Source organism: Podarcis pityusensis, assembly GCF_964106645.2.
Source record: "Podarcis pityusensis genome assembly, chromosome: 5".
Lineage (NCBI taxonomy): Eukaryota > Metazoa > Chordata > Lepidosauria > Squamata > Lacertidae > Podarcis > Podarcis pityusensis.
In genome coordinates, this window is record NC_138032.1 from 27,058,950 (window position 1) to 27,085,978 (window position 27,029).

Here is a 27,029-nt window from a genome sequence, read left to right on the forward strand (position 1 = left end):
GCAATGGAGAAGAAATACTGTTTTTATTGATCACAGAATACAGTGTCCCTCAGCAGCTTTTTTTAAAAAAATGAATCATTAATAAAAATAAATGCTGAGTTATTCTATGTGAGTACTGATGCAGCAAAGAAAAATATGGCGCATGATCCAATTTGCTCAAAAACAGATCCATACCCAAAGATTAAAATCCTACATCACTGCAGGAGAAGACGGGTAAACAAAAAAGAAGTTAAATTTATTTTATAGGTCAATCTAGTAGTCTCACTATGGTGGCATTGGTAGGATTGCCATATTTGAGCAAAGTTGTTGAGCTTTGAGATATTTTTAAGAAAAATCACCAAAAACAACACTGCCGACATAGGTTGCTATACATCCAGATTTTCCAAGACATTTCAGCGATTTCCATCTGGACTCTGCTTCCAAATGCAGTATTCCGGATATATCTGGGAAATTCCATATGTATGGCAACCCTAGGCCTTGGAAACAGCCAACTTCATAGAAGATAAGGCTATCAGTAACGACTTTAATTATTTAAATGATTATAGACTGCTCATTGAAACATACAGCTAACAAATTACAAGAAGGTCAATAAAACATCAATAGATACTAGTCACGATGGTTGGGTCCCTTGATGGTTGGTGTGGTATTTATTCCTCCGTGCTTTTACCATCCTCTCCTCTATGGCTAGGGAACATTTGTGGAAAGTGCTCCCTTTGTGCCAGTTGGGATTCCCATATATCTGTAATTCCCCATACATAGCTGGGATTCGGACGTATGGCGACACGGGTGTATATTTCCTTTTTAAAAGCTCAACAGCTTTTGTGTCTGGATTTTCACTTTTTGAAATATGGCAGCCCAACACTTGCATTCTGAGCAGGTGTGACTCAAGAGATAGGATTTCACTGTTAGTCCACTATTGATTCGTAATACCCAAACTTTGGCCACAAGCCTCCAGACAGTTCTCCTGCAGGTAGATCCCAATGAACTTGATGGGAGCTGCACACAGGAAGGTGCCTTATACACTGGTCCATCTAGCTCAATAACATCTGGTTATTACCTGATATACACTGGCTGGCAGCCGCTCTCCAGGGTTTCAGACAGAGTTTTCTCCTCACGCTACCTTGAGACTCAAGGGATTGAACCTGGGACCTTCTGTATGCAAAGCAGATGCTCTACCACTGAGCCATGCCCCTTCCCAAGATGGCTGGTGAAGTTAAGCAGATCTGGGTCTGCTCAGTACCTGAATGGAAGACCTCCCTGGAAACTCCATATATGAATCATTCAATTCCATGGTGCAGGGGGAGGTGGGATATAAGTATACTTTGTAACTAACAGTAGGATCCTAACAATGTCTACTCAGAAGTAAGTCCTATTGAATTCAATGGGTCTTACTCCCAGGTAAGGGAGGTCAGGATTGCAACCTAAGTGGTAGCTGGTCTCTTAATGGTAAGCGATTTTAGTTGCTGTTTTTTTTTAAAAAAAAAATCTGTTTCTGAGCCCTTCTTAATAGTTAATCTGCTTAGTTTAAGATATAAATGGTGAACTGAAATGTGTTTAAAATGGCTTACATTTTTAATTTAGCTTAGCTGCTGCTTATAAAACATCTGCAGGTGTGTTTTTTTAAAAAAAACTTTTTCCAAAAATATATTATTGCAGGCTGCAAATAACCTGGAAAGAAACACAACCAAAGCAGAAAGCGCTTGGCTCTTCAGAATATGGTATGGTTTTGACCACAAGTATCCTTTTATCATGCTAGTACTAATAATTTATGGAAAATAATTTCATTAAAGGTGAAAATAATTTAGATAAATTTAGCAAGGCAACTGGAATTTCCTTTAATTTTTAAGTACAGTGTGAAATTGAATCATATTGTTGCTACTGGGGGGAAATAGTGGCAGGGAGTTTAAGGTAAGTCCTGAGATAGAGAAACACTGTTTTAAAACATTTCTAGAGACTAAGATTGAACAATTCTCAGTACACCTTACCTCAATAAAGGCATATTCGGTGTATATGACAAATTATGACTCCATTGTCTCTCGTGACAGACAGGTGCCAACAATAATTCTGAAGCTCTTGGAAATAAAATAGTTGTTTATTTACTTGTGACACTTACTATCCTGCTTTTTAATTTTTTACATATACAAGTCCACAAGGTGACTTTCTGGGGTGGGGACGGGACCTGAATAACAGCTTGTATCCATTTGGTATCCCGTGGCCTTCCATCAGTGGAATAGGGATTGAAGACCCATCATTCCTGACCAGTGGTCATCTTGACTATGGCTGATGGGAACTGGAGTTCAACAACATCTGGAAGGCTCCATGTTGTCTGTTCCCTTCAAATCCAATATATCCTCAACAGATTTTTTGATTTTTTTTACAGGCAGCTCTAACTTTTATTGCTTCCCACAGTAGATAATTACTTTTCCCTTTGAAAATCCGTTATTGAAGTCATGATATGGAAAGATACTCATATGAAAACTGTGAGTAAATAAGATTTCAGATATAGTGTTCTACCATTTTTTTTCCCCGGGCGCAGCTAAAAATTCAATTTGCACTGCAGTATAAAAGAAAAAGGTGTTTAAAAATTAATGCCAAGTGGCATCAGAGCAGGCTTTAGAAACATGCTGATGCCATTTCTTCTTCAGAAAGAAAAGTCTGTGACTATGGACATCTTAAAGGTTATAAGCAATATACTGTACACCAATAGATGCAGGAAAAGAGGGGAAAATGAGGGTTAGAAAGTGAGGCTCAGACTATACATTGGGTGGAATTATTTACTTCTATCCACTTTTTAAAAAATTGCCTAAGTCAATGTGAAGGAAGGTTGGCCATGGAGGCAGCTTAAGGCTCTCTCTTCCAACTCCAAATCACTCTAAGTTTCATTTTTGTTTGGTGAGGAAAAACGTACAGAACACTGTACTTTCCACTCTCAGCAGAAAATACACAGTATCCCAGCATCTTCTTTCCCCCCGCAGGTGAAAAGACAGCTTAGTGAGATGGCTTTTGAGATATTAAAGGGAAAGGGTTACTGAAATATACTCCGAGTCGAGAGTGGATTTCATGCTCTTTATTCAGCTCATAGCGGTGAGGAGGAATGGAAGTTACCCCACAATATCTGCTTTATATACATTATTTACACAATGGGCTGCACATGATTGGCTAATTCCAGGATTCTCCTGTAGGCCAATCAGGTTGTGGATTCACTTCCACCTGGAGCTGGATTGGGTGGCTCCCATGGACCAAGCATACTGCTGCATTGTTCTAGGACCAATCAGACTGCTGCATTTTGGATCCTATTGTTCTAGGACCAATCAGACTGCTGCATTTTGGATCCTATTCAACTCAGTACATAACAGTTACAAAGTGTTTCCCAATCTGCTCATTCTCCATCCTGACTTACAGCCCAACTGAACTAGTACTAGTTAAATCAGACAGGCACCTGCAATTCTGATATTTCATCAGCTGCTGAAAACGTTTCTAAAGAACTGATTTAATTCAGTGATGGTCATTTGTTCTGTACCGTATGATTTTCTCATTTAATGGTGTTTGAAGGATTTTATCGTACATAGCATTATTATCTTACGAGCTGGTGGTTAATCAATATTCTTATAATTAAATAAAATACTACATTTTGTGAGGGAAGGAGACAAGGCAGCAGGGTGTGCCTGAGAAACAGGAAACAGGGAGAAGAGGAAAAGTGTTAGATGTATAGGAAGAGTTAAGAGCAGTGAGCAAGTTCATACTTTAGGCAAATGTCAAATGAAGTAAAAATTTTGAAGAGGAATGGATGAGAGTTGGAGAAGGGGCAGTTGAATCTCTAATATAAATGCTTAATTGATTGTTCCTGAGGGGGTTCTGGCTTCTTCTTCCGAGCAATGCTTAAAATGGGCAGAAGGAAGTCACATGCCTGGATTAAGCTGCAAACCTGGGTAATTTTTTCCAGCCTGCCATATGTCACTGCTTTTGTAGTATAAGAGAACAGCCAACTCTTATGAAAGTCTAGGGGGGAAATGCTAAATATCCTACCATTAATTTGTCTAATCTGAGGTGTTTTTCATATTTTAGGTAGCATCTTTCACTGGGCTTCAAATGGGATTTCATACATTAAACACATGAGGGAGTGTAGCATCACTGAGCATAGCCACAGACAAATACAGCTCCCAAGAACATCTTCCTGACTGTGTTTGAGGGATAGGCATCTCCCTGTCACATTTGATGTGCTGTTTACCATGCAGAACTCCAGTGGAAGACTGATAGAGCCCAGTAGCTATCTTATGAAGATGCTGTCACTGAGATAGAAATGTGAAGGGAGAGGACAGGGCTTTATGAGAAGAGTACAGAAGATGGTGCAAGGAAGGGAAGGGTCATGTTGTAGCAGAAACCACATCCAATAGAGAAGAGGTAGGTGGTATGACTTCTTGGTGTTTCAATGGGGGGGGGGGGAAGCATAAGCACTGTCTGCAGAAGGTATGTCTTGCACTGTAGCTTGCAGGAGAGAAAAAAATCCTTTACTTTGCTCACCAAAAGCAAAGCTCTTGCATTGCAGTGGAGGAAGAGCTGACAATCAAAGAGAATTTCTTCTTAAGATCTTGAGCTGAATCTGCCCTTTATCACAGGCTGTCACTGTCATCCTATGGACAACTACTTTGAAAGAGACAGAAGATGGTTTATCAACAATTCAGGAGTGGGAAATGATGGCTCCTCTAATTTCAGTCTCAGCAGCTTTGAAGTAAGATCCACTTTAAAACCACTTTACAGACTTTGCAACTGATAGTAATATTATTCTGCCTTGAATGGAAAAATAGCCTCATGGGGAATAGGACATGCATGCAGGTACAGACCAATGTAACAGCAATAGCACAAATATGTTGAACAAAGGCAATTGAAATGTGACTAAGCCACATGAAGTACACATTTGTAAGACTAGAGAAAGAAATGAAATGGGCAGAATTATGAGACATCAAGGACATCAAGAAGCTGTCTAAGCATAATTTTGCTCAATTTGCTGCAAGGCCATTATGACAAAGAAAGGGGGTCGTGCAATGGCACATGCTCCAGCCTTCAGAATAGCCTGCTTTCAACTCCCATTGCGACAGATGCTTCAATTTTGGGTTCAAAAAGGAGGGAAATGGCACTATTTAAGAGAGCACTTTTTATTCAGGGCTACCAGTTGCTGCTCTATAAAATATATTCTGGAAAACCCATTTAAATCCAGTGTGCATTAGCTGAACGTCTGTCCCCAGAAAACTGGTGGAAAGTATTGTTAAAGTTGAAATAACCAAGTATATAGAAGAACAAGCCTCAGTGAAGCTGAGCCAGCATGGCTTCTGCAAGGGCAAGTCCTATCTCATGAACCTAGATTTCTTTGAGGGTCTCAACAAGCACATAGATAGAAATCATCTGGTTGACATAGTGCATTTGGACTTTCAAAAAGCTTTCAGCAGAATACCTCATCAAAGACTCCTGAGTAATCTTAGCAGTCGAGGAATAAGAGGAGAAAAATTGGTTAAGTTGCAGAAAGCAAAGAGCAGGAATAAATGAATGGAGAGGGGTAGAAAGTTGAGTGCCCCAACGATTGGTATTGGGACCTGTGCTTTTTAACTCATAAACTATCAATAGTTAGGAGTGAGCCATGAGGTGGCCATGTTTGCTGATGGTATTAAATTGTTCACGATCATCGCAACAAAAAGAGCTCCCCAGGGACCACTTCAAACTAAGTGAATGGGTAGTAAAGTGGCAAATGAAATTCAGTGTAAACAAGTGTAAAGTGATGCATGTTGGGGCAAAAATAAATAAATCTTAATTTCACGTATACACTCTTGGGCTCCAGGAACAAGACGTTGGAGTAGTAGAAGATAGTTTGATGAAGATGTCAACCCAGCTGTGAAACAGGCTGGGGTCTTGAAAGGAAAGGGAGAAGAGGAAGGTTGCCACAGTGTGGAGAGGTGAAAGAAGAGCAGGTCCCAGTGGCCTTACTCAGCTGAAATCTCAAGCATCCCCTTCATTGCCTCAGTGTCAAGGTCCAGGTTTATGGGCGGTTGAAGTCCTGGCAGAGGATGTCGGGACCAGGGCCAAGATGGCGGGGTGGGAGGAACAGAAGTCCGGAAGCAAAGAGTCAGGAAGCCAAGGGTCCAAGAGCCGGGAGTCAAGAAGCCAAGGGTCAGGAAACCAGGAGTCAAGGGTCTGAGGCTCAAGAAGCAAGGAGTCAGGAAGCCAAGGGTCCGAGGATCAGGAAACAAGGAGTCAAGAAGCCCAAGGCAGGAAGCGTGTTGCTGTGGCAAAGAGCCAAAGGGAAATGCTGACCTTATATCCCTTCCCGGCTCGTGCCACCAGGTGCGGTGAGTTACCAATTGGCCTCACCTGTGTGGCCATGCCTTGCCTCTTCAGAACAAACTTAGGAAAGCCCCAGTCCTGTGAAGCCCTACCGGTCACAGGGCCTGGCTCCTGCAGGCACTCCTGACACTCAGCAAAGAGGAAACAACCTGTACCCATCCATCCTAACTGCATCCAATCAGCCGGTAACATTACCCCACTGAATTCACATTCCTTTTTAATTGCTGGGCTCTGATAGCGCAGCAACAGCACTTTCTTACCCACAGACATTTGGCTAGAGTCCTGGAGGGGAGGGTTGCCAGTGATTCCTTGGGCTCCTCAGAAAGTCTGGGACATGGATCAGTTCCCTGCTTGGGATGGTGGTGTAGCAGGGCCTGCTCACTGGCATTCCTGCATACCAAGTGTTTAGACTGGCTGGAATGTGTCCTTGAACTGGGAAAATGCCAATTAATTGCCTGAATAAAGGAGAGGGAGAGAGAGAGAGAGAGAGAGAGAGAGAGAGAGAGAGAGAACACCTCTGGCTTTTGTATGTCTGCAATATAGCCCACTGTTCCAAATTAAAAGCCACATCTATTTAACTCTGGCTCTACCTACCACTTGAGGAAATGCAAGCCTTGAGCTGAAAAAGGCTCCCCACCCCAATCTATAGAAAAGTGGGGATGACAATAGGAAGAGAGAAATCACTGGAACGCTACAGGGTGAAATACCTAAGAAGAAGGAAAAGTAATTTTAAAAGTCAACATTCAAATTTAATTGCAAGGAAATCTTTCAGCTAGGCTAGTGGGATAAATTGTGTTAAAAGCTTCCAAGGGAAACAGGGATTTATGCATTTAAATGTAGATTTTATACAGCAGTAGACAATTACTTGAACTGATCAAGTCTGGCGTAATCTAATAGGATTCTTCTTCCTCTAATGTCTTCCCTTTTAAGACTATATGAAATAGCATCAAAATTAAACTCTTCCTAAAGTGAATGTTGTCTGAGGGAAGGCTTTTGCTTTGCTCATCACAGAGGCACCACAGTGACATTTCATGATCTTTCTCCTTTAAAGATTTCATAGCACTATGCGTGCTTCAGCCTTTGAAGTAATAAGTAAAGGTTCACATGGAAAAAACTTTATAGGATTCTAAATAAATTCTACACTCCAAGCAAAGAATAGGCAATGAAGGCACAGTGCAGGTGGGAAAGGACAACTGAGCCTTCATTATTACTTCCTGACAATATGAACTATGTTACGATGAATACACTTTCACACGATTTATTTTTCTGGCCCTGCGGGAAAGTTACATCAAGATTTACCAAAAATACAGTCACAAACTTCTATTTTCTTGAGCAGAATAATATTACAGCACTCTTGAAGAAGAAGAAGAAGAAGAATTTATTTATACCCTGCCCATCTGGCTGGGTTTCCCCAGCAATGCAGGAGTGCCTTTTAGCAGCTACGGCTGGTACATCAACTACAGCCCTTCTCAGGCAGGTATAGTCTGGCCATGATGAGTCAGGCATTGGTAACCTCAAGGCTCGATTACTACAATGTGCTTTATGTGGAGCTACTCTTGGGCCTCAGAGGCTGCAACTGGTGCAAAATGCTGTAGCTGACGGGGGCAGACAGTTGATGGAGGCAGACTATCACTAGAATGTATCTCTGGTCTTCAAAAACTTGGACTGGCTGTTCATGAGCTACCAGACCAGGTTCAAGGTTTTTGTATTAATTTACATGGGCCTTAACAACTTGGGTCAAGCATCACCTAATCCATACAGTATCCCTGCCCAGTTATGGAGGTCTTCAAGGGAGTCACTGTTAACAGCTCCCCATGGCTTGGAACCACCATGAGCCATGTGTTCAGTATTGTGGGCCTTAATTTACTGAACTCCCTTGCAGTTGAGGTCAGACAAATGCCCTCCTTGCTGAACTTCCAGCACTGACTGGAAGACTTTCTTTTATTCCAGCAGGCATTTTAATTGTAGTCTGATTTTATAGTTCTCACCATTTTCTTTTACCTTTTACCTGCATTATATTTTATGTACAACAGCTAGAGACAATTATAGTTAAGCGGTATATAAATGGTTTAAATAATATGTTTCCCTAATAATTATATTTCGTATAAATTATACTGCATCATTAAATAATTCCGTTGATTCAAATAGTCTTTCTTCTTCTTCTTTGGTGATCACTCGTAGCCGAGTAAGATTGTCTTCCTAAACAGGGTTTTAGCAATGAGTCCGTAAGAGACTGTGGAGGCCAATTCTGAATCCACACGTCATTCCACAGTGGGGACATAGGTTTCCTTGCAGGAGTTGATCACGGTGAGGGTTTGCCAAACGTGCCTTCCTCTTAGCACATTTCTCCATTTTGTCCTGAATTTGAGCGTCTTCAAAGACCATGACACCTTTGGTAAAGGCTGTTCTCCAATTGGAGCGCTCACAGGCCAGTGTTTCCCAATTGTTGGTGTTAATACTACATTTTTTAAGATTTGCCTTGAGAGAGTCTTTAAAGCTCTTTTGTTGACCACCAACATTACGCTTTCCATTTTTAAGTTTGGAAAAGAGTAGTTGCTTCGGAAGACGCTAATCTGGCATCTGAACAACATGACCAGTTCGACAAAGTTGATGTTGAAGAATCATTGCTTCGACACTGGTGATCTTTGCTTGTAATTCCATTGATTTAAATAGTATGCACAACTTAATCTATGCAAGTTGATTTGGATGTGTGTATAGGATTGCTGCTTTTGTTACGATTGATGGATGGATGGATGGATGGATGGATGGATGGATGGATTGAGTCTTTTTTAATGTGTTTCCTACTAGCTGTGGCCTTCTTTAGATGTGTTATTTAGCTATTTTGTTTAAATCTTAATAAAAGCTGTACAGAGCAAGCAAAGACATATCCACTCAGCTATCTTGTAACCCTGTTAAGGTATGCGCCAAACCTCTGCAATCCCATCAGTTTCTCCTAAATATCTCCTTCCTTTCTCCAATTTCCAAAGGCAGTTTCTGCTTCCGCACTGTGAATAGCCCCCAAAAAGATGCCAAAATTATCCACATATCTTGGGAAAAATAATCTGTGTTCTGAGGAACAAATGATTGAATCATCATTTGTTATTCTTTTGCCTCTTTTCTATGAAATTATGCCAGTAGCTATACACACACACATATATGTAACATTTATAAATAGATAAAACCATTATTTACAATAATATTTATAAATTATAATATTGAAAACATATCAATAAATAAATATGAAAATGTCTATACATTTGTATAAAACAATGCAAATAAACCAAACTAACAGAACAGCTTCAAACTAAATGGGAGAGAAAATAATGCCTAGCACAGAAATTAAAAAGAAGTAGTATACAAAACTCCCACATGCTCTAGGTAATGAATGAATAATGTCTTATAAATTATAATAATTACGCAGTGCATATGAAATGGCTCTGAGTACAAATGAAAATAAATACACTTAAGGTCTTGGAAGAAGGTCTAAGTCCAATTAAGGCATCCATTTAACAACATAGTTCATTGCTTTCCAAAAGAAGAATTTTTTTACATCAAAAGCTTGCTTGCTTTGTTTTGTTTCTCCATCGACTATAGTAGTATAATGCTGTTGTATTTACAAAGAAGCAAGAAGCGTAGACTTGAATTAGTCCACTCAAGCATGAAATTATGGTTTGTTGGCTGACAATACTTAACAGCACCCAAGAGAGTTAAATATGATATAACAGTATTGAAAGCTCAGAACCTCAGCTTAATAAACCATGCTTAAGAATTTTCTTTCAGGTATCTTATTATTTCACTTACAACACTGAATATGCAAAACTTTGCCTTTTGTTGTGTCTGAAGTATTTTAAATAGCTTCTTTACCTGCTTATCTTAAACTGTTTCCTTTTTACGTCATTTTCTCATAATGCTCAGAACACTTTGCTTTTCTAGTGCCACTCCTATTGGTTGAAAAGAAACAATTTCCATACAACGCTGCTAATTAAAAGCCTACCTAGGCAGGAAATTGCTAACACTTCCTAATAAGGACCTCATTATTTGTGTAAATTACAGCGGAATTCCCCTAGAAGCCACATGCGAAAGGAACCTAGGCTTATTGAGAATAACTGAGAATGTCAAAGGACAACAATGATTTGCCTCTCAGTCTGACACTTTAGGCCATTTCCAGACAGTCACTATTTTCAGGTGTGATTCAATCACATACCTGCAAATCAAGGTTGCACAATTAATGTTGATTTCCTGCTCTTTCAGAACAAACCCGCTTCCCCACTCCCGCCAAATAAAGTGAACTCTTTGTTTTGTGTTTATTTTTAAAAAATACTGTAGCAACTTAAAGAAAGGAACAAGAAAATGAAAAAAGAAGAAAGAAAAGTAAACGGGGAACAAAACCCAACAAAAAAACCCAATCAGCTCATGTTAAGGATGCAAAAGACATCAGTATAGCCATCTTAAATTTTAAATACTAGCCGATGTAAGCCATCTGGATGTCAAAATAGATACCCATGTGAATCTGACATTTATAGGAAATATGTTCAAATGTAGCAAGGGCAGTGAGGTCATCATAGCTTTGATGAGTTAAATGCAAAGTCATCCATTGTTATGTCCATTGCAGCCTTGCCTGTCAAATAATAAATGTATAAACAGGCACCACATTGTGAATTTTATCAAATTTATGATAGCTTCGTAGACAACGCTACCCCATCCTGAGGGTGCCGCTGTCATTTAACTTGTTTTGCCTCTTTCCAATTTCCATGGCAGCTCTTAATTAAATAAAGTATTAGAGAAGCTGTTCTGGCCTATACAGTGTGTGGGCAGCACTTAGTGTTGTACCTTCCTGAAAGAGGAAAACTAATCTGTATAAATGAGTTTAAAGTATGTATTATTTATGCAGCAGAACAGAGAGCTACTCGGAGCCTTTTGGTCTTTCATGCAAATATGAAAAAAAATGAACACGTGCTAGGAATGACAAAAGTGTTCCCTAAATTATTTTTCTAAGTGTTGTCAAGGTGCAAGCTGATCTTTCAAAAAATATAATATTACCCTTTTGGATAATTAGATTTCTGGATTTTTTCCCCCTCTGCTCTTCAGTATTCTAACACAAATAGACAGTGGATGGACAGTAGGTGTATTTTATGCACAAATGGCCTCTCAAAAATTTCCAGAAAAAAATTTCCATGAGTGGTTTTTCTTGCAACCACTGTTTTTTCTTACATTGAGGGTCACAAATGTCTTCAAAGCACCAGTTTCTATTATTTCTCAGAGAAAACTGGTGAATCTCTCACTCAGGGCAAACTCATGTCATGAGTGCAAGCTCAGGGCTCCTCTCATCACTTCAATTCTTTTTCACTTGCCCCTACTTTTGCTGTCTTGTGTCCCATGTAGTCTCTCTCCTGAGCCATCAGCCATGGCTTTATGTCTCAGCCAATCAGGCATAGCCCCCCTGTTGGTGCTACCTTCACACTTCTGGGCTGCCAGGTTCTCCTTTGCAGTGGCAGTAGCACAGTTCTCCCCCCTTCCCTAAGGGTTTTTGTTTTTTGCTGCTGCTGTAAGTGTTGGTAGCAACAACTCCTTTGGCAACGCAGCCACCATTTTGCATCTTCCTACTATGCCCCTCTTGGGCTCCATGATTACTGTAGATGGTGACAGCAGTCACGAAATTAAAAGATGCCTGCTTCTTGGGAGAAAAGCGATGACAAACCTAGACAGTATCTTAAAAAGCAGAGACATCATCTTGCTGACAAAGGTCCGTATAGTTAAAATTATGGTTTTCCCAGTAGTGATGTATGGAAGTGAGAGCTGGACCATAAAGAAGGCTGATCACCAAAGAATTGATGCTTTTGAATTGTGGTGCTGGAGGAGACTCTTGAGAGTCCCATGGACTGCAAGAAGATCAAACCTATCTATTCTGAAGGAAATCAGCCCTGAGTGCTCATTGGAAGGACAGATCCTGAAGCTGAGGCTCCAATACTTTGGCCACCTCATGAGAAGAGAAGACTCGCTGGAAAAGTCCTTGATGTTGGGAAAGATTGAGGGAACAAGGAGAAGGGGATGACAGAGGACGAGATGGTTGGACAGTGTTCTCGAAGCTATTAACATGAGTTTGACCAAACTGCAGGAGGCAATGGAAGACAGGAGTGCCTGGCATGCTCTGGTCCATGGGGTCACAAAGAGTCAGACATGACTAAACAACTAAACAACAACAACAACTATGCCCCCCACAGACCTAATATTGTTGCAGGCTATTGTGAGGCAAAGGAAATGATGGCCACTGCAGAATAATGGAGAGAATTCTGATAAGCGGACTTCTTGTTTAAGGTCTGTGTGTGAAAAAAGAAAAATATCAGAAACATTCTCTTTTGAGGAAGTTCAGTTCAGCTCTGTTCAGCTCAGTGCAGAGAATTGCAAATGGATAAATATTTTGTTTGTTGCTTAGTTTCTGTGTAAATCATAGATCCATAGAATCTTAGAGTTGGAAGGGACCCAAGCATCATCTAGTCCAACCCCCTTCAATGCAGGAATCTCAGCTACAGCATCCATGACAGATAGCCAACCAACCTCTGCTTAAAAACCTCCAAGGAAGGAGAGTCCACCACCTCTCATGGGAGTCTGTTCCACTGCTGAACAGCTCTTACTGTCAGAAAAATTTTCCTAATGTTTAGTTGGAATCTCCTTTCTTGTAATTTGAAGCCATTGCTTCAAGTCCTACATTCCACAGTGGCTATTGTTCCATTTCTGTGTTCATTGCCCTTAATGAAAGAATCAGAAAGCAACCTCTTTTGCTACCCTTTATTAATCTTGCTAGTCAACAGAACCACACAAGAAAGCATTTTGGTTTAGCCTTTGCTCCAGCCATTGCTTGCCCTTCCAAGCCAGTTCAGTGTAATTGTTTGTATTATATCAAGGGAAGAGCAAACCAAAGACTTGGTGAGTAATAGACTGTACCATGTTTAGTTTTTCTAAGCACTTTATTTCCCAGAAGATTTTGAAAGGCTGTGAGGGATTTTTGAATGGGCACTCATAACTCCAGAAAGCAGGTCGTATCAGGGAAGGGGGATGAACTTGGTGTTTTTATAAGCTACAGGAGAGTTCAGGCAGAAGGTAAAAGAGAAAGCCTGGAGTTTGTTGGTGTCTTCAAACTACCTACTAGAATAGGCATAAATATAATGGCTTATTGGAAGGATTTTATGGCTTAGTATGGGGGGGGGAACGTGATTTAGAGTAAGAATTGGACTGACTGTTCGAAGCTAGAAGTGCAGTGCATTGAACCAGCTACCAAGGAAGATTGTGGACTCTCTTTGAGACTAGCTTAGTGCATGTCAGGTTTATTGAATGCTGTCTCTTGGCAGGGAGTTGAATTATATGAAACATGGGTTCATTGGGATTCAGTAGCTGTTGGATGAATCACAAGAGTGCCCTGTTTCCAAATTTCCCAGCAACTGTGAGTGACTAGATAATCAGGTGTGCAAATGGTCACCAAAAGTTTTTCCCAAATTGGCTGAATATGTCAGAAAGTAAAGGATGTGGTTTTCAGGATCCATCTTTCGTTTGAATAGGGTGCTTTATTCCAGAACAGTAATAGTTAAAAACTTGGAGTTTACAGGAGAAATTTAGATCAGTTTAATACCCAGGCAGGCACATATTTGTGGATCATGAATATGGTGGAAGTAACTCAGACTGGACACAAGTGTTTGGAGAAATCAGGCAGCTATCCAACCCTGCACCATGGGTGTCAGCCAGTGTGTTGAATCCTGGCGTGGTGCAAGGCAAAGATTTGGAATCCCACTGGGTATCCAGGGGGAGAGATGCCAGGCAGGCACCATACCCCAGTCTAGGGTATGTTTTGATCCAATCTTCCCCTTATAGAATAATTATAGAATTATAGAATAAATTATAGAATTATAGAATAATTGGGGGCACTCTTCCCACCTTGGATCAAATCTATGCTTCCAGAAAGCTGCAGAGATAGTGCAGGATAGTGCACACCCCAGAAATGATCTCTTTCAGTTTCTGCCTTCTGGAAGAAGGTACAGGGTTATAAAGACTAGGACTAGCCGCCTGAGAAACAGTTTCTATTCAAATGTGATTTTGGTTTTAAACGCAGTGTAAGGTAGTCTCTATGGGAGTATATTGTATTTAATTATGGGGTATCAGAGTTTTTAGGGGGCTAACCAGGCTGGGATAGCTGGGATAGCAGGCTTGTTGGTTTCTGAATGTCTGATGTAGATTTTCAATTTCGTTGTTCTGTATGGGACAATGACAATAAAGATTATCGTATCGTATAGGGGCATCCTTTGCTATGCTGGTCCTGCCCAACGCCATTTCTGCCTGAGGTTGTGACAACATTTTGAGATCACCTAACATTAAAAAAAACATGTCACTGAGAGAAAACGGAACCCCAAGGGCCAGATGAGGTTGGGAGGGCAGGAATCCTTTCCACACTGTCAACCAGCAACCCAAGTAGCCCAGCGAGGCTCTAACACTGAGGGCCGGTAACTTGTAGGGCAAAATGGCCCTGGACCCTCATGGCAAAGACCTTTTGAAGGCCTCAGCACCTGCCATCCATAATATCTCATGGGAGCACTGCTGGGAGATGAAGCCCTGCCTCCACACCACCAGGCAGTCACCCCTTGCAGAGGCACACACAGAGCAAGATGTATAACAAGCAAGGAACAAAGTGAGTTTAACTGGAGACAAACCTGATTGAGAGAAGCAGGGACAGTCCAGCCTTTCTTGCAATGCATTCATGTTAAGGGTTGCTGAGTACCACACTGCAGTTCCATTGGTCTCTTTTAGTTCACTTGTTATCCAGCTCAGAAGCATGTTTTGTAGCATTTCTGTTTTACAGTAGCGGCTTCTTCATCAGTGATGCAGAATAGTGTCTCTGTGTCACAAACAGTTAAGCTTTAAAAATTCCTTGTGGCTTCTCCATGGAAATTTGCATTTGCTAGAGAGTATGAACTATTTTTGGGCTGTGCATAAATGGAATACCTAATATAGAATTACATTATAATGAAATATGCAATAATGCAAGGGCTCATAAAGTGCTTTTCATGTACTGCAGGCATCTAAAAGCTTTAAATGCATAAAATATTATGCTGGACAAATGACTGTATATTGGGCCTATTTAATTAAAAATCTTAGACTATTATATTGTGTTAAGAGGTTGGTTGGTCTTTTCTCTAAGCTACTGGACACCCTTGAAGATATCACCCAACTTAGCATGAGGTATCCTGAGATGAAGGAGTAGGTTTCCATGTGTGTTTAAACAAAGTCAGACATGTGTTTTGAATCAAGATGGTAGACCAAACTATTCCAAAGTGTACTGATTTGGATTGCCCGGAAGATGTTGCCACCCAATGTGGTGTAAGGGTTCCAAGTTGCACCAATTTGTATACCTCTGAACATATTATACTTAATTTGGTGTGACAGTTCCACTGGTGGGGCCTGGACTGACTCCAGCTGCAAAAGCTGAGGCTGCTAAACAGACTATTGGCCTGGAGTATTGCTTGATAGGTTTTATTGTGGGGTGTTGTTGCTGTTGGTTTTTTTTTGTCTTTAGTTTAGATTTTGTTGTGGTTTATGTAGAAATGGTTCAGTTTGGTTTTTGGTTTTTTAATGTTTAACTTATTGTTTATGACTACTTTTGTTATGTTATAGTTATGTAGTTTGTCACATTGTAAGCCATCTTCAGCATGGTTTGAACTGTGAAAAGGCAGCATACAAATAAAATTATGTATATATATATATATATATACACACACACACACACACACACACACACACACATATATATATATATATATATATATATATATATATGTATCACATGCAAAAAAAGAGGCTATTAATTACAGCATTGTGCATGTCCATCAGAAAGGAAAAGACAGTGAATAGGTTGGCAGGCTGTATGCTGCTATTTCTGACCAACATGTTAGAAAGGGCAAGCAATGGCCAGAGGAGAATTGTTGTCATTGACATTCTATGAATAATATATTGTGCATTGACCATCTATGCAGAATATTGGTTTCAGGCTGCTACTGCTATGGAGATGATCTGTGACGAGGGCACTAATCTGTGATGGTGAAGTCACCCATTTCAACATTTTACATGAGTGTTCCTTAACTATTACGTACTTTGATTGCCCCCAAATAGTCTGAGTACCTCCCTATATCATACCTTCCAACATGACATGACCCAAGTCTGGGACACCATCTTCCAGGTTCAGAATCCTGCACGTGACCCACATGAGATTGCAGACCCTTAAAAAGTGCTTTTTGTGGCAAGACCTCAGCCTGAAATTGCACAAGAGCAAGGCACCCAAAATGGCCACCATACTCTTGTGGGGATGAGTGGAATGGGATTTCCCATTTTTTTCCGGGACAGTTGATGGGTATGCTCTTGTGCAGGTTGCAGTGTTGTTGCATTGGAGCAATGCCACCAACACAGCAAAAAAGTTGGATAGACTCTATCTGATTTCTAACCTAACTAGTAAATGGTGGTTCATGTAGAGCAGAAGAGGTGTGTGTGGGAAAGATCTCATCGCTACTGCTGCCTCTCTTTCTGTGACAAATGATAACTGATTTGTCTCCATTGCATTGGAAACAATGGAAATGCTCTGGTGTTCTGGTCACAATTCTGAATCATATCACAAAGTATTGTTCCCACCACCGTCACCCTTCTCTCTTTAATAACACTATGATTTAGTTTGATTAGAGCAGTGGTGTCCAAACTTTTTTCAAAGAGGACCAGATTTGATGAAGTGAAGGGCGGGGGGGCGACCAAAGGGCCAACCAAAGTTGTTGACCTTTTACCCCAAAGTTGTTGAGCTTTTTTAAGGATTGAACTGCCACAGGGGCCGGGTTAAACTGACCAGCAGGCCCCCGAAATGGACTTTGGACATGCCTGGTTTAGAGTAATCTGGTCAGTATCCTTACATCCAGCTCCTGCGTCTCCAAGACACCCTGCCTGTGAAAATTCTAGAAGGAAGGACAAAACACAATAGTGCTGTGCGAATGGATGAGGCAGATATTAAGGAGATTGATCACATATCACACCAGGGAGTGTCTGGAGGAAGACAAGGAAAGTTAATGATGATGCTTTAAGAGGGGCCCTGATGAGTTTCAATATACCCTTAAGAAAAGCACACTCGTTAAAATTGATAGGTCCACACAGATTGATTGAAGTAAAAGAAAGAACGAAAGAAATCCTGTCAAAGCACATGCGGGTCTAATGTATGATCATGTTATGTTGGTCCATATTTCAGTCGTGCTGTGCCATTTTATTATTATAATTAGTTCAATATTTGTGTTTGGTTAATTATTCAGAAGCAAAATTGCTTTCCACAGTAACACAGGGGTGACTTTAGTAAAAGTGGCAGAGTCGGGTTCAGCCTCATAGAAGAGCTACACAAACAAAAAGAATTCTGGCCCATTGTAAATGCCAAAATAGCCTCCCATTCACTTTTAAGAGCATTCTTTGAAATAAGAGCCTTGCAGCTCGAATGTTCACTGAAAAGTAAATTCCATTTGAATTAAATGTAAGTAGCCTTGTCTTTTCCGCATTTGATGTGACCGGGGGTTGACATCGATTTAACTATTATGCCTTCAGAGAAAATTTTCAAACAATTGCAAAACCTCCAGATGTTAACACAAATGACATATTTGTGTTGTGTTTGCAGAATAAATGTTTTAAAGGAAAATGCACTGAGGGGAGGGTGGGAAATCAGCTAGACGGTCTGAAAGGCACCCAAGCATCCATCCTCATAGCAAGTCAGATAGCTAATAACCACTGCTGAGGCAGTATCTTCCAAGCGTGATTAAAGCTAATAAATTGATAAAGATTTCTCTGTAGACGTAGGCATTTTGCCTACATGCCTTGCTGCACCAGATACTCCTGCTGAATTGCAAATGCATTTGCGGATCACGCCACTTGGGCCAGGCAGGTGCTTACTATAAACTGTTTCTTAAATTATGAGGCATGGCTCTTGCTCAGAAGTCTCAAAAGAGCCACAAGACTGCCAAAGAGGTGCACATACAATTGCCTGGCACCTGTGCCCTACGTGAATGGAGTCAGCCTTTTCACTGGCAGAGCTCATACAGCATGCCTTACCACAGGGATCACTGCACAGATCCTCATTGCTTCTCTGTGGAGTCACCTGTAGGAAGCCCCATTTCCCTTTCCTCAAGAGCTCAGCCCAAGAGTAAGTACGTACCACAGAGACAGGTCAGCTGATGGCAAAATGAGAGGCCAGATGGGCTGGAAGTAGGACAAAGTAGAAGGCTGGCTGGAGACCTAAAGGTGTAGAGGGAGGACCTCTGCTCAGTAGGTAGCTTCACCCAGCAAATCTGCAAGTTTTCTATATCCCTTAATGGCACCAAATTGACCCTCCGGCATTACCTGAATTCCCACACAAAGAGGAACATGGCTTCTTGTGGTCTCCTCCAAGCTGGAATGGTCTATTGTTTCCTCTCTTGTTAGCAACCATGATGCCATAGGGATCTGGTGTCTCAACAGGGCTCCTGATTCAAGCCCTGCACCAGAGTGTCTTGGAGTCTCCCATTGTGCTGGGCCATCTTGGCACAAGTCAAGCTGGTGTTTTCAGGGATATCCCACCTAAAGCATTGTAAGTTCCCTTTGGATCCAGCTATTTCTGTGCAGATCCCTGGCCTTTCCTAGGGATGTAAGAAGATACCGTTTTCCGTTCTGCACTGTATTCATTGCACGCAGAGCTGTTTCCATTCCACTGCAGTTCATTTTCCATTTTTTAAAAAAAACTATGTTATTTGTCAGCTCTGCTGAAATTAGGTAACTAATGTAATTTATATAATGAATTACATCTGTTACATTGTCATTACATTATTCCACCCCATTCATTTCAATGCAAAGGACACACGATGAACATGTAGGGAAGTCATCAATTACATATTGTTTGCAGATTGAAAGCAACAGCCACCACTTCTGTTGCAGACATAGGACAAATAAGTGAGCATCAGTCGTTTCACTCCCCTTTCTGTTTCTGTTGAAATTCTGTGACATCCCTAGCCTTTTCACTAATATCTGGGCAGATCTAAATCCTCTGGGGCCCTACCCTGCTGCCGTTGTGCTACTGTTTGACTATCCCCTGTTCTTCCTATTTTTAACAGAATGTTGGGCATGAATAAATGGTGTACCAGACTCTTTTACATATCACTAAGCAGAGAGCAAGGTGGAGCAGAAATGGTGGGGGGCAAAAGCAGAGGATCATTGGTAGAAAGCTAATAAGGAAGACGCAAAGGAAGTCAGCAAAGAAGTGCAAAGGACTATTGTGTGATGAGAAAATAGTATAGGAGGAAAAAAGAAGGCAGTGGGGGAAAGGAACACTCCATATTTTGATGTAGAAAGTGGATAACTAGCAGGACTCATGCTTCAGCTGCAGCTGAACATTTTTTATCTGGTTGGCTGGTCTTCCACTGTATATCCTACCACATACTTTGAAAAGGCCTCAGGGCAGCACAGCACTACAACTTAAGCCAATTTATTGGATCAGACTGTTGGAGTAATATATACTGCAGTAGTAATATGCACTCAATTTTGCAACCATTCCATCGGAGAGTTATAAATCTCTTGTAATAATATCGGGATGAAAATGTTTCTCCCTCGGTCGTCTCCTTTCATATGGGCTTGTTAAATTGTATGCAGTAAGATAAGGCTCCAAATTAAGTCATTTGAATTTTCCCCCCCCTTTTACTTACAAAATGCTTTTTATTCAAATGTAATCCTGAGCTCAGTGTTAGCCTAGGCAAGTAGTTTTTCTATCTTTAATTTCTGCAGCACTGGAGAGGATTATCAATAAAATTCATATGAGAAACTCAAAATTAAATCTGCAGGCTGTCACCATTAAAAAAAAACAACAACCTACCCCTCAGTCTTCTCCACCAAAGGATATTGTATTTTCTTAAGATGGCACCGCCTTTAACTAACATGGAAAGTAAAAAAAAAAAAAAAATGTGTGAGAGAAAGCTCTTGTCTATTGAGAGAACAAAGCCTGAATTAAAATATGCAATTTGTGCTTTTCACAATCTCCAGGAATCCATCCAGTTAAAATATATATTTACTTTCTGGGCTGTAGTAATCTAGAGTAAATAAATCCCTCAACCAAAAATGAAGTACCCCTGTGCCATTAATAATATTTCCTGTTGTTAATTTGTTTGAAACTGAAGTACCTGTACACTCATTACACATGGTGATAAGGATCAGGAAAAGCAGGGGATGGTACTGGTTTTCCCCTGCCCCTGAAATTTGCATTTCATGCCAATAGACTCTCCAGTATTTTATACGTGTATTTTACTGAACTTTTCATGAGACGCTGTTCCACCCATCTATGCCACGTCTATGAGGTCTTGTCATATTCCTCACTTACATTTGCAACTAACATGGCTGTTTATTGCTTGTGGTGTCAGGCTGTGTGTTTCAGTCATTAGAGATGACAAATTGATAAACCTGCGTGAATCCTGTGGCGCCTGTCTTCTCAATGCACAGAAGAGCGCCTGTTGATGTTTCCGGAAATGTCCCTGCTAACGATACAACTATTCCCTTTTCTCCAACTGATAAAATATGATCTATATTTTATTCAACGTGATTGAAAGCTCCAACGGCCCATAAATACTCACTTTCCTTTTGAAGTGGGGTTGGGAGTCTCACAGTGATGAATGGAGTACAGAGATGAGCCACAGACACAGCTTATGGGATTTCTTCTTCCTAGTCACTCTGTACTAGCTAGTCAGCATGATCTGGAGGTTCGCATTACATTTTGTCGCCTTCAAGCTGCTTCTCAGGCACTGATCTCAATATTATTATGATAGAAGTAATTAAGTTTCGAGATGACATTTTTTCAAAGGTAATTGCTTCTGAATATTTGTATGTTAGTTCCCCTCTGAATAATTTATTTCATTTATTCATGTGGTTATTAAAATTCATTTATCTTTCTCACTAGGCAAGTGTATAATAATAATAAAAAATACCCCCAAAGACAAAATTACTGACATCACTTAGTCTAGCAGCCATTTAATAACGACACCTTAGCAAGACTCTCCTTTTCCCTTCCCCAGTCCCAAAGGCAGAATTAGGCCAGTGCAACCAATTGTGCCACATTGGGTGCCAATATTACTATTATTATTATTACTTGTAAAACTATCTATATCTGGTTGGCCACTGTGGGGAACAGGATGACCCCATGGGCTTTTAGTCTAATCCAGAAATGTTTTCTTAAGTTATTAACAGTGAGCATGTAGGGGCAGGAATCAGGATGGCCGTGCTTAACTCTTTCATCATAGGACATTTTTTCCCCAAACAGAAGTTTTAGCCTCCCAACATTTCTTCTATTGTTCTTTTTTAAATATTGGAGTTGTATTACACATATTTGCATGTAGTGTGTAGCTTGCCCCCAGACTCTCCTCCCCCCCCCCCCCGGCTTTCTCTACAGATGATAGATAGATAGATAGATAATAGATAGATAGATAGATAGATAGATAGATAGATAGATAGATGATAGATTAGATAGATAGATAGATAGATAGATAGATAGATAGATAGATAATAGATAGATAGATGATAGATTAGATAGATAGATAGATAGATAGATAGATAGATAGATAGATAATAGATAGATAGATGATAGATAGATAGATAGATAGATAGATAGATAGATAGATAGATATTATTATTATAATTCTTTGGGGATCACTCATAGCCGAGTAAGATTGTAAACCACCTTGAAATATTTTGTTCCTGTTGGAAACAATCCAAACTTATCCAAGGTTTGTGCTTGGTTTTTGTATGAGTTTCGTGTGTATGTGTGTTGTAACAGTGCAAAAGTCACCCACAGCATTGACAGGAAGCATCGTCACATTGTCATCATTATAGCGATCCTCATTATGAGTGTCTTGTAGCTCACCGCATTTGCCTTTGCTAGAAGAAGACACTGCAAAATTACACATTGTGAAATAATTATAATGTTGGCATTCTGTCTGGTGACAAAGCAAGAGACCCACAGAGCAAAGCAACAGACTGTGCTGGTAACTGGGTTCTCATCACAGCAACACAACTAGTAGTTGCATTCATCAGCATAATTCTTTACGCAATACAGCACAGAGGGGGGCTGGAATCTCTGAGTGGCTTGAATGACATACAGTAGTGCCATGTGTGGCTCCTTCCATTAAATAGGCAATCTCTCTCCTGGCCATTATAACACCAGGCACTTCACTAGTTCTGTAAAGAAATTGGTTTCAATGCACCATCTACCCAATGCCATTGGTTTCGATGGCAGAGTTTGATGTGTGCTTAAAGCTCACTTGATCCCATAAGTGAGATTCCAAAATACTCTTCAATTTTAAAGTTTCCTGCTTTGTTAACAAGTAATTGCCGCAATCCAGTCCTCTGTTCACAGAAGCAAAGAGCAAGCAAACCCAGGGAGATAAATATGGGTGCCATCTGCATCCCCAGGTGTCCAGCACCAAACGCTTGCAAAGCTTTGAAGAGATGACCATAGCTCAGTAGCAGAGGTCATGCTTTGCCAGCAGAAGGTCCCAGGTTCAAGTAGCCTGAAGTATCAGATAGCACCGGAAGCGTGTCTATTATGTTTAATAGGAATGGAAATTAAAATGGGAGACCAAAATCTGTTCATGTATGCTACGGCTGCCGCAAGAACCCTCCTGGCCCAAAGATGAAAAACACAAGACTACCAACCATCCAGGAGTGGCAGGTGAAGTTGACAGAATATACAGAACTTGCCAAATTGTCAGGGAGGATCCGGGACCAGGAAGACCAAAGATACCAAAATAATTGGAGTAAATTTATTGAATATTTAAAGGAGAATTGTAAAGAGCTCAAGACACTAGCAGGATTGACATAATACCTTCAGTGTATAATAGTACTATTATGAGAATGATGTGCGCGATAGATAGAAAGGGAGGGAGGGGAGTCACGACTCGGCAGAGTCAAAGGGAATGTATGGCATTAATATGGTTTGTTGGAAAAGAATATGTAAGGAAAACAATAAAAATTTACTTGAAAAAAAAATGAAGTATCAGATAGCAGATTGGGGTGCGAACTTGAATAAAATATTGGGCAGGTGGTCACTGAACAACTCCAGGCATGCCTGGAGGATGCGGACCATTTGGATCCCTTCCAATTCAGGCCTCATCATGGGACTGAAACTGCCTTGGTCACACTGGTTGATGATCTCTTGCAGGCTAGGAACAAAGGTGAAAGCTGTTTCCTAGTTCTGCTGGATCTCCCAGCAGCCTTTGATACCATCGACCATGACACCCTTCTGGACCATCTAGAGGAGCTGGGAGCTGGGGACACTGTTATACAGTGGTTCCGCTCCTTTCTCCCGGGCCATGTCCAGAAAGTGGGGGGGGGATGAGTGTTCAGACCCCTGACCTCTCACTTGTGGGGTGCGTCAGGGTTCCGTCCTCTCCCCCATGCTTTTTAACATCCATATGATGTTATGGGAGAGATCATCAGGGGGGTTAAGCTGGGTGTTCATCAGTAGGCAGAACATACCCAGCTCAACCTCTCTTTTAAATCAGAACCTGTGAAGGTGGTGAATGTCCAGTGTGAGTGTCTGGGGGCGGTTGGAGGATGGATGGTGGCTAATGGATTGAGGTTGAATGCTGACAAGACAGAAGTACTATTTTGGGAGGATAGGGGCTAAGCAGGTGTGGGGGACTCCCTGGTCATGAATGGGCTAACTATGCCCCTGAAGGACAAGGTGCGCAGCCTGGGAGTCATTTTTGACTCACAACTATCCATTGAGGCGCAGGTCAATTCTGTGTCCAGGGCGGCTGTCTATGAGCTTCATCTGGTGCGCCAGCTGAGACCCTACCTGCCTGCGGACTGTCTCGTCAGAGTGGGACATGCTCTGGTTATCTCCTGCTTGGATACAGCAATGCACTCTGCGTGGGGCTATCTTTGAAGGTGACTCGGAAACTACAACTAATCCAGAATGCGGCAGCTAAACTGGTGATTGGGAGTGGCCGCCGAGACCATATAACACCAGTCCCGAAAGACCTACATTGACTCCCAGTAAGTTTCTGAGCACAATTCAAAGTGTTGGTGCTGACCTTTAAAGCCCTAAATGGCCTCGGCTCAGTAAACCTGAAGGGGCATCTCCAGCCCCATCATTCAGCCCAGACACTGAGGTCCAGCTCCGAAGGCCCTCTGGCGGTTCCCTCACTGCGAGAAGTGAGGTTACAGGGAACCGGGCAGAGGGCCTTCTAGGTAATGGCACCTGCCCTGTGAAACATCCTCCCATCAGATGTCAAGGAAATACTGTAAGCAACTCTCTGACTTTTAGAAGACATCTGAAGGCATCTATGTTTCCATTGCTCCTTCCTCCAAATAACCCAGCTTCTGGGACCCACTACCATTGGAGTCCATTAGAGTCCCCCTACCCCCTACCCCCAAGTAGTATTTCAGGGTGCACCCACACTGCTCAGTCACCATACAAAGACCACCTATGCATTTATTCTTGTGTGTTTCTTAATAGGCAAAAGAATTTTTTAAAAAATGTCCCCTCGAAAGCTTTTTGGAATCTTTATTGCACTTTTACATGTTCCTGACAAGATATAATAGTGATGAGGCAAACATTCTGTAGTTACTGCTTTTCAACCTGGACTGGAGGGAAAATACAATTTCACCAATCTATCTAGACCACAATGAACATCAGTTGACATCAAAACAGCACTAAGCAATTTAACATAATGAAAGGACTCTGTTGGAATATAAGGCTGCTAAAGTGTCTGAGGTCATTTCGGCACAGCAATGGATCTCAGAGAAGAAACAGCTCACTGCCTGATGTTGCTCTGCCTGACTTCAAAAGATGTTATCAATCCTGGATTTCCTGAGAGCTAGAATGCATTTTCACCTAACCCACCAAAGCAACATGCATTCTGTTATCACAAAAACAAATATAGAAAGCAATACGAGACTATATAGTTCAGTCCCTGGGTTCAGCCAACATAAAAAAGGAAAGAATAGAGCTAATATCTCAAAATTAGATTGCAGCCCCAGGAGTCACATAAATATCAGGTATTATTGCTATTAAAAACCCATTTTGAAACGTTTAGACATAAATGGGGATGAATGAATGGGATGGCAGCTGTTACGACTGTTGAATTGCAAGCGGGTCGTGTTTAGCTTTATATTTTAAAGTCTGCATGTTAAAAACCAGGGACAGTTTCCTGTCCATCTGTGGAAGAGGAAAGGGATAAAATGTGAAAGATGCAAATTGTACTGTGACAACACAGAAATACAGGCTTGGGGAACTCTACTTGTGAGATGCTCCCACTGCAGGAATGGGAGAGGCGTTTTGTTACCAATTACTCCTTTCCCTTACAGACTTCTGTGCCTGTATACTATGGGAACTTCTGGAGCAGCATGGGAGGTGGGGATTGGGCTACAGGGGGAATAGGGAATTAGCAAACTCCACTTGTTTCAGTGAGAGCCTCCAGTGCAGACTCTGTTAATTCCATGATCTGCTCTTTTCCTTTTCCTCTATCTACCCTTTTCTACAGATAAAACAGAGACATACTGTGGGATTATGTACTAATCACAATAGTAGCTGGAGTGGTTGGTTCTGGAGTGGTAATATTCTTTTGATACGGATGATTTTGTACATCTGATTTGTATCGTTGTTTACTGGTTTTGCAACCAGAAAACTCTCAAGTATTTTTTAACTTTCAGGGAATGTATTAGCAACTGTGCTCACTCACTTCATATTGTAGTTTAGGAGGGGGTTATCTCTTAGGGGATTTATCTATTGGCATAGCGATTGGAGTACACTGGCAATCACCAGCTTAGTAAAATACCCATTTTATTTAGAAAATAAACACATTCACCAAGGATTTGACATACCTGCTGTTCAGGTTAGGCAGCAAAATATTGTTACAAGGTCAAGGCGTTCTTCTGAAAACCCAAATCTGTGACATGGATTGCAAAAAGACATGCCAGGCATATACAAGTTGAGCTATATAAGCATAACCACTTTCAGGCAAAGAAAGAAAGTCTCACCATCCCATGCCAATGAGATTTGTTAATGAATATTTCATAATGTGCAAATGCAAGTATGCATTATATTCATACTAGCATGAGTAAGGGTGCGTGCACTTGTTTGAAGATCCTCAAGTAAATAATTTCCAATTCTGTGTATTACAAATTTTTTAATCATCCCAGTCATTTACTTGGAGGCCTTTTCCTCTGTCTCTTCTCTCTTTTGTTTGAGGGCATCCATTGCATGCTGTTTTAATATTTGCTGCTTGATTTGCATAGATACCTTACATGGGTTTCTGTTTTGGTTACTGTATATGTAGCATTCTCTAGAGGCATGCAACCAAGAGCTAAACTAAATTTATCACTGCTGTCTTGATTTTCCTGTATAATGTCCATTCAAGGTCACTCTTTCATTCTGCCTGATGATCTTCATAAGCAATTACTTAGGTCTAAGCCTATAAGTAGCAGCACTAAGGCTGTGATGGAGGACCTTATGTACTGTTGTTTTTCCAGTAGGCATAGTCACCCATACCCATAAAAACGGGCAATGAAAACTTCTGCCTGGATTCATGTTGTGTCAGGAGTGGATGCCAAAAGCAGGTCAGCAATAACTCACATGGCATCAGTGAAGTTAACCCAGACAGCTCAGGAGGCCAGGCCTACAG

General features: G+C 41.0%; 1 protein-coding gene across 1 annotated transcript in view; it reads left to right on the forward strand.

Moving 5' to 3' along the window:
• SLC9A9 (solute carrier family 9 member A9) overlaps positions 1-27,029 on the forward strand; it is a 255,385-nt gene that overhangs the window by 200,407 nt on the left and 27,949 nt on the right. The window contains exon 14 of the mRNA XM_081008377.1: positions 1,657-1,736. Coding sequence (XP_080864503.1) covers positions 1,657-1,736 — 80 coding nt within the window. The remainder of the gene's footprint in view (positions 1-1,656; positions 1,737-27,029) is intronic.